General features: G+C 25.0%; 1 protein-coding gene across 1 annotated transcript; it reads right to left on the bottom strand.

Annotated features, from left to right (window-relative positions):
* Positions 1–8198: 8198 nt before the first annotated feature.
* Positions 8199–9901, bottom strand: LOC105362994 (zinc finger protein 830). The gene is made up of 3 exons (XM_011500564.1): positions 9586–9901; positions 8832–9291; positions 8199–8527 (listed from the first exon to the last, which is right to left on the bottom strand). Exons 1-3 carry the CDS (start codon positions 9687–9689, stop codon positions 8222–8224), a joined length of 870 nt encoding a protein of 289 aa, XP_011498866.1. The 5' UTR covers positions 9690–9901; the 3' UTR covers positions 8199–8221.
* Positions 9902–10060: the final 159 nt, after the last annotated feature.

Raw genomic sequence — 10060 nt, 5'->3', positions numbered from 1 at the left:
AATTTATTGGTAAAGAGTAATGATAATTAGTATCGTTGTCAATCGCGTTAAACACGCGCTTCGATCTTTATCAAAACGATGAGAAAACAATGCATAAATTCAAAGTTAAAATTTGTAATATGATCAATTATAACGTTAATATAAAAAAAAAAAAAATGTGTGAACAGAAATTGAGAAAAATTGAGGGACAGATCTGAATGTGAAAGTTAAGTAAATATCGATTATTAATAACAAACAATGTCAAACAAGAAGGGGACCACACGAAAGTGTTTTTTCGAATCGATCATCTCGAAGATATAAACAAGTTTACACATCGAAAAAGGAATGCAAATTGAATTATTGATAAAATTACATTATATATCGTGGTCACTGAGTATGCACAGCATGCAATTAATCCAAATTACTAAACGTTTGTCGTTTTTCTTTTTGTATTGCGACAAGAATAACGTATATAGTTCCACACATATTAATACAGTAAAAGTATATATATATATATATATATATATATATATATTTACGCAAGAGACGGGAAGCAGGAATATAAAAATCACGCTCAAATCAATCAACGGCAGTGTCATATTTAACAATAATCTCGTTAAAAACGATGCTTAACTACATTATAGAAAGCCGATAATCACGTGTTGGAAATATAAATAATCATGTCACTTTATGCGGAATCGATAAACGCAAACCTAATGATAAGTCTTGGGTTAACTTAAATAAAAGATAATGTTTTATTAAATAGATCGGAAGCCATATGGAGAATGAAAGAAAATTTTCGCTAATACGCGCTACTATCTCTCAGACTGTCCAATAATAACCACAGTAATGAAAAATATTAAATAATTTTATCACAATAGTTATTTTACATCTCTATGAAATTCGGTGCCTATGCTATCGTTATAATAATATAGTTAATACAAAAATATTACGCTGCACAAATATTGTATTACATTTAAATACGAGGTAATATATATATTATTCATAAAATAATATGCATAAGAAGTAAATTCATATAGTTATAGGTAAATTAAAAGAAAGATAGAGTCAAAAGTAGATACGGAATTCAAATAAAGAAGAACAGTATCGATATATGTAAACACACCAATGCTCTGCACTATCATTTAAATCATTAATGGTGTTATACCTACTATTATTATTGTTATTATGTTTTTGTTGTTTTCTTTTTTTCTTTAACTATCACTGTGAATTATATACAATATATTTAGCAGCCATAATTTATTCGAGTGGTACTATAGTGATGGATACCTATAGTGATCGTTACGCTATTCTGTGATTACATATGCTACTAAGAGATGGATCGCGTTCGCGCGATTATCCAACTCGCTTAGAATATTATATACAATATCTTACATAAAAAGTAATTAAAAATAGACATTAATAATGCTTGCAAGAGAATGTAAGATAAGAATGGTAGAAAAAAGAAAGCTTACAGATAATGATGCACGAACATTTTTTAAGCGGACATATTTTACAATTGCAACAACAATTTTACTTCTTATATTCTACACATCTATATATATATATATATATATATATATGTATGTTTTTGTAATGCAAATTTAAATCATATATACTTATACACAAGTTATATATAAATAAAAGGAACGGATAGATAGATTTTGATATATTCCGTCGAATAGATGATAAATAATTGTTCAAGCCATAGCAGCGTATATTTAAGCAAAAAAAGCATACGTCAATCAATTACTTGATATATATATATATATATATATATATATATATATATCAAGTAATTGATTGACGTATGCACCATCACTACTAATATCCTTATTATTATATTAATATTTAATATAGTTGTTCGAATCATCAACTTTATTATAAACTACTCAGTCATTTAAAATAAGTATTATAAAAATATATACAAGAAATATAGGTAATTTTTTTGCAAGATATATATATATATATAGATATATGCAATTAATCCAATATCAAAAGGAAATTAGGGGAAGGTTTCCATTTGAAATCGGAAAATTGACTTTCGTATAATTAGCCCCATTGCTAGTTATATTCTTCATGGATAGAACAAAACGAGATGCGTCTTGGGAAGGGACAAATTTCACGAAATATATATAGTCATTATCTTACATTATATAATAATATTAATAATAATAATATTGATAGTAATATTACTAATAACATTAATAGTAGTATTAAAATAATAATAATAATAATAATAATAATAATAATAATAATAATAATAATAAAGACGTTTTTAAATATAATTCGGCGATTAATAGTTTAAACATTTTCCAAATATTTACTGTATCGAATTAACTAAATAAAAGTACTACATATACGTATTATAAGCTTTGACACTTATCGATCTTTTCCTTTGCTTTTGTGCAAAGTGCCTCTAAATATTCTCTTTAAGCCAAATAAAGATCTAATCATGATGAAATAATACAAATATGCGATAATTCGCGTTTAGCTTTCCAATTATCATGTTTCTAATTATAATGTTATCTTCCTGATTGAGGCTTTGTTTATGGGGAAGTTACAAATTTGACGTTTTTGGACACTGACTTTATACTGTACTCGAAGTTTCATAGATTACATATGTAAGACTTCAATATAAATTTGTGAAATTCAAATTCCAATAGCTTCGAGTGCCAAAAATAAAAAAATAATACTAAAAAATTTGTAGATGAAGCTTAAACATAATCGTAGCTTAACATAATGAAATAGCAGCAAGTAAACATAAATAAACATTTTTTGATCTCTTGTAATTTCCAAGTATTGACACTGAATGTTCCAATAACGTAAAATCATTGGGGAAGTATTTGAACAATTAGCGTCAATTACAATGGAAAGACTAATCATAAATAAATTTATTAAATAAATATAATCACATTTGATAGATACTAATCTAATGAATTTTCACTCGCTTACAATAATTAATGAAAAAGCATAACTTGATCGAATTTATTACTCGTTTAGATAAAACTTCATATAATTTACAAATAACCATTTATCGAAACGTTTATATTTCAACTATTAACTAATTAATACGGGAGTTAACCCTAATGATCTAATCATTAAACAACAATGTATTTGTAGTTTAAGCAAAAAAATAGTAGAATAATATTACCTTTTAATACATTTTTTTATTGTAATTATGATCGTGCATTTGACGTAACGCGGGTGTCCGATTTTTCACTACGATTATAATGCGAGGACGACTCGAATAAAAATATAAGATAAAAATATCGATAGATTTAGTTAGAACAAGAAGATCTGTAGCGACAATGGAAGGTTTCAAATTGGTTTTATAGTCGAGCAAATGCATAGGTACTTTTTTCCTCGAGTCTTCCTCATTTTTATGTAACATTATTTTGATCAAATGTTATATCAGCATACATATTTAAAAAACAATACATTCATTTATTTATTTATATTTAACGTTAACAAACATCTAATTAATTATAAATGTATTATCATAAAAACATTCTAGGCTTTTTATTATCCATGTTTTTAATACCAAAAACATTTAAAAAAAAATATTAGTGATTTTATGTCGTTTCTATGTATGAAAAAAAAACATCGTTTTTATGTTAAGTATTGCCCACGTGTGAAAATAAATTAATTTAAAAACTAGAAACTTTTCTATGAAAAAATGTACTCCGAATGGGCCTAATATAATTTCGAGGAAAATAAAAGTGACGTTGCCCATCGACACAATCGAACATTTCTGTGATCTTGAAGCTCTCTCCGCCATAAAATTATAACACACATAAACTTATTAATGAATAAACGTAAAGCGAGATCGAGAAAGGCTTTTATACTTATATAAATATATATTTAAAGTACTCGCGTCTTTAACTTTCTCTCTCGCCATGAGCTAAACCTTCATTCTTCTACATTTTTTTAATTTTTTAAAAAAAATTTATTATATTAGTATATTTTATATTATTATACTAGCTTATACATATGTATGTGTGTATATATATACATCATCATAGCTGCTGCTAGAATAACAGCAATTTTTAGGCTCGTTGTAATCGCGACTCTTGTAATAACAAAAGAAAAACGACGAAAAACGATATTTAAAAAAAATTAAAAAATGGATTAATTACGTATGGATTAATAAACAATCCAAAATGTAAACGAATGATGCATTTCTGATGTATCGGTGCCGAAATTAACATTCATATTGCCGAAATAAATTCAAATTCACTCATTAGACGTTAGTATGATATTACATAATACATAGTCAACGAAAATCAGATTTAGATAATATAGACACCAAAAATCAAAATGTACAAGATAATGTATAAAAATTTGAGTGTAATACTGTAACATTGTAAAAAGATTAATTTCTTTTAGTAATAATAAATATTCTTACTTAATTAATTTTTTTTGGTTTTTTTTTAAAAAAACGTAATGTAAGCATATTGCAATACATTATCATCTAGTAATTTTTTACTTTACAATTTGTACTCCACTTTTTAATAATTCATGGTTTAATTTCTTAGAAATCTATGTCATAAAAATTATCGATTACGAATCGTCTATTATAATTTATAAACAAATAAATACTAGGGATTTAATGATAAAGTAACGATAAAATATATCGGTAGGAAGATGAAATGGGAAGTGAAATTTTATTATAATAAAAATTCAATTGTTTAGAAAAATTTAAGCGAATAATACCAATATCGATTACTCGGAATAAAAGTGTAACAATTATACAATAGTTACGAGAAAAATTACATGTTTATTAAATGAATGAACGCTGATGCCATTGACCCGTAGAAATGCAGCATACACTCAATAATTATGTTTCTTGGTCTAATAAATTCATCGACTTATTTTGACATTCACGAGAAATTTCAGTTCAGAAAATCTGATGCTGTATGAATTCATTTACTTGACTCTCATTTATGTAGCTTAAATGACTCTGAAATTATAAAAATAATTATATGTTCAATTCATATTTAAATAGCTAAAACGTCTTTTTCTTCTTTATGTAGAATGCATTGTATGTGAAAGGATAATAATAAAAAACAAAGTAGTATTATATTATGCGTAGAGAGGACTTCAATTGATAGTCACATGTCAGTTGTAATGATTATAAATCTAAATACAAAACTTTGTAACAACAACAAAGGAGACACTTATTTATTATATTTATTATATTAAATTGTTGTTATATTATACGATTTCATATTTATAGCTTTCACGAAACAACCATGAATTTTATATGATATATACATATATATGTATATATTAAACGTACGTATATATATATATATATATATATATATACATATATATGTACATACGTATACATAATATTATCTTAAACTGTACCTTTGAGCTAATTATCTTATAAACTATGAATTCATTTTAATAAAATCATAATACACTAATATTGCTTTTATTTCTGCCTCATATTATTTGTAAGTTATTTATTTTAAAGCTTACTTGCAATTAACTATTTTATTCGGTAAAATTCTCTAATAGAAGATAAAATTGATTAATATCACTTCTTTTTATATATTTACGTAAAAGCAAAAATTTACTGCAAAAATGCTTATTTAGTTCATAAAAAATTACTTCATTTTTTTATAGAAATTTATTTTATATTTTTCATATGTATAATTATTATTAATTTTCACTTATAGAATTTTAATTACTTTAACAAAACTTACTGTTTTTGCAGGTATTGCGTATGATGGTGACGTAGTCGTTACATTGTGCAAATAAGAGACGAAGCAGTTTTATAGGTCTTTTACTAAAAGGAGATAGATAAGAGAAGTTAGAAATGAGTTAGTAAAATAATAACAAAGTTCTATGCTCTTACTCTTTTCTTAATATTGCTTGCCTTGCTCTTAATATTTACCTAAACAATTGAATTATTATTTTTAAAAACAAGAATGACAAATTGTATTTTTGTCGTCTTGTCTATTGTGTATATTAAAAAATCATGCATTTTTTTCCTGCATATACAAAAATAATTGTTTAAAAAATCTATCATATTTATGTATTCTTCACTTTAAACTGAAATATATACTTATTTATATAAACGAAAATCACAAAAGGATTTCTCCAATTTTATTCAGGACTTATTCAATCAATCTGAAATTTTTAATATTTTTTTAACCATAAATAAACTTCTCTTAAGTCAAATGATTTTCAATATAAAAAAAATACTAAGATTACAACACAGTGTAAAAAACTTATTTAAAAAATTACTTTTTCTTTTGGTATAACTGCTACAATAATCGAATTATAAATGAATATTCATGAACGAATAGAGATCGATGTTTTTATCATATAATTGATTATGACATTAAATAGCTAAAACGTGACATTATTTAATGTTAACTTTTCCTTAATTCACAAATAATGTTCGTATATTATATTATAAAATCTTACTGCACATTATATTGAAATCTAATAGAGGAGAAAAACTATTATGCCGAAAGCATGGACCATTTTACAAGTTCTAAAGATAATTCAAAATTATTACACTGAACTCGTTTACGTACTACGCAATAATAATAAATGATTTACAATATATTGTATAATATAGGAGAGGTAAAAAACGAATGTCTGAAATGTTATGTAGAAAAACAGCTACTAATGCTTTATTATAATTCATATTTAGCAGATAAAATTTGCCATTAAATTGTCATATTCACAAATAATACACCAACGATATAAATGAAGTTATTTTATCAATAATACATTTTTAATGCCGATTTACAGGCAAAAATTATTCGCACAACTATTTAGGAAATTTTCATTTCATTACCAACGCGGTAATCATCGAATAAACAATTATAAATATTAACTTAATTAGATTAATAGAGCTAAGGTATCACAATTTGACTAAAAGCTTATTAATGTTATAAGTTATTATAAATGAGAATAAAATTGTATTTACTAAATCACTTAAGTGCTTGAGTGTATAGGTGCGTGTACGCCTGAATTTTATCGATATGATATGTCGATCAAAAAACTTCAAAGGAAACGATCAAGGAATAAACAAATACACGCCAATGTTCGATTATTGATCGCACAAACTATTATTATATCGGTTGTACATTTAGAATCGTAAATACAAGTATTATGAAAGAAAAATATATACGATGGTTCACAAATTTAAAATAAAAATTCATGAATTTCAATAAAGATGATATATTTACCATAGTAGATGAACTAATTTTGAATCCAGAATAAATCGATCGAATGAGGAAACATGCGCAAGGAAATTCAAGCTGATATTTAATTATAGCAATTTAATTTTTTGCAATTAATTATAATTATTTACTAGTTATTTCTTAATTTATCAATTGCGTTGATTGAAATTTGATTTTTATATTTCTAATAAACGAACATTATATTAGAAGAAATTAATAATATTTTATTGAATAGTAACATTATGGGATTAGGTTTGTGTGTAAACAATAGGAAATTGTATCTACAATACAAGAAGAAAATTATATAACAACTGATCATCTAAATTACAATTTTGACAGTCTAAATTACAAATTGTCAAATGATGGAAAATTATAAAACTTAGTACACGAAGAAATGAATCTTGAACAAAATGTGCTGTAGTTAATAGTCAACAACATATGTGTTAATCAACAATTTAATCATTAAACCAAATATCTTTATTTGATTGTGTTGCCTTATTAGGTGAATTTAACAAAATTGTTGCATAAAACTATTCTTTTATCATTCTATAAAATCAAATCTTATTCCGAAGAGATATTTGATTTTCCGTATTAGATTATTTTTACAGAGTTAAAATAAAATTATATTTGCAATATAAGATAAATGCAAATTACGAATATTGCATATGGAGCACTTGAAAGGGCCGAGACTAGTTAATAGTGACCTTTCAACATTACAAAAATATCTTTATAAACATTTGTTATAAAATTTTATACACCCAAAATTAGAGAGCAATGAGTGCTTTAAAAATTATATACCAATACGCTAATAATTTCGTAAAAATAATACATAATGCATCAGTCGTTGATTTGAACTCATTTTATGAAATAATGTTATTATAAGAATATTAAATTTATAATGTATAAAATTCGTTAATGATAAAAGAATTATAAAAAAATGTTTATTTAATAGTTAGAATTTGAATGATTTAGAAAAATACTTTATTTACATTAAACAAAAATTTTTAGACAGTATTTACAAATAAAAATAATCAATCACGGTACGATTTTTTCGCTCGCCAATCGAGAAATTCATCGAAATCCTCTTCGTCGCTAGACGACTCATTGTTATCTTGTTTTCGTTCAGCTATTTGAACTAGTTCTTTCTGTTTAACTAAATCCATGACCCTAGACCAGTTTCTTAATTGTTCTTCAATTACATCGAGTTGCCTTTCCGTCGCTGCTTCTTCTTGATCATCTCCAATTATTTGAGCCGACTGTGCAGTTTCTTCTTTAATTTCTTTTTGAAATCTTTCCCACTCTTCTTCGATTGGATCTTTATATTCAACATTACGAGCCTATATAAGAATATAAATATTATTGTTAAAACAAAGTTTGCGACATCATTGGTAATTTAAAGAATTAACAAATATTGAATTTCAGAATATTTTAGAAATCATGAAATATTTTCAAGAGAAATCAATGTATTTCACAATGAAAATGAACTTTTAATTATAAATTTAAATCAATTGCAAAATAGGCATTAATTTCAATATTAAATACAATTAGTTTAATAATAGAGTCGTAAATTTAATTTTCAATACATAGAGTGAATATATTCAAATATATATTGATTATATATATATATATATTCAAACATACCTTTGCATCTTTTACTGGATCATCAAAGAATCCCTCCGGAAGTATCGATTGACTAGCATCCTTATTGTCCTTATTTTCATTATTTACCATTTCTTCTTCATTATTTACTACCTCTGTACTACTACTCGTTAAATTTGTTACGGCTACACCAACATTATTATCAGTAATCATAGAATTCTCAAAAATGTCTGCTGGTAATTTTGTACTTGTAGTCGATGATTGCTGACATACATTCTTCAATATTCCTTTAATTTTCTTTTGTGGTTGTGGATTTTCATACGTGGATAATCTTTTATTGGAATTTACAGATTGCGAGGGTATGGTAGATTCAAGTTTTGTTTTCTTGGCTAATGCAATATTATCTTTATGTAATCTTGAATTTAAGTGAACTGGCCATATTGCTTCATTACGTACCACCAGTTTACAAAGAACACATGTGAGTTGATCTAATTCGTTATACGTATTTTGGGAATTAAGGAAAATAATTAAAATTATATAGAATATATTATAGAATAAATAACATTGCAAGATTACAAGATCTTTATCTCTAATATTGCAAACTGTTCGCTTACTCTAAAAATATACTTGCTGAATCTTTTTTTATGAATATTATATATTTATATAAATTTATTTTAACAATTTATATAATTCATAAAAAAAGATTTAGCGACAAATATAATTTGAGTGAAATTTACTTCTTGATACTGCTAAAGCTTATCAAAGTATAATTTCAAAATATTTACAAAAAGGATATCTAGCTAATGGTGATTCTATTTTCTTTATCGCACTATGTTTCTTTTTTGCCTCGAACATAGCTTTTCTCAGCTCTTCTTTACTAATTTTATTTTTGATTGACATCGTTAAATATTATTTTAAATAAATAATAATACTATTCAAAACTACTGATTGTACAATGTATATATGTCAATATTTTAGGTTATACTAGACAATAATATCAAGTTGAGGCAACAACTGTGAATATTTTTAAAGGTTTCATCGATGATTGTGTGAAAATTATGATTGACAATGTAATGTTAAAGCGATGAGTTCGTTTTTATTACTAGGAATCTAGCGATATCTAGTGCCCCGATGAGAAAGTAGAGAAATTAAAGTTTCTGGTGCAAGAAAAAATGTAGGCAAAAAAATTAGGAAAAATTTAACAGTGACATTGTTTTTAATATATATGGGTAATATATATTAATATATATAATAGTAGAAAAAGACGAAGA

The sequence above is a fragment of the Ceratosolen solmsi genome, unplaced genomic scaffold (assembly GCF_000503995.2).
Source record: "Ceratosolen solmsi marchali unplaced genomic scaffold, CerSol_1.0 scaffold56, whole genome shotgun sequence".
Classification (NCBI taxonomy): domain Eukaryota; kingdom Metazoa; phylum Arthropoda; class Insecta; order Hymenoptera; family Agaonidae; genus Ceratosolen; species Ceratosolen solmsi.
Note: the sequence above shows the minus strand (reverse complement) of the source record. Positions and strands in the feature narration are given on the sequence as shown.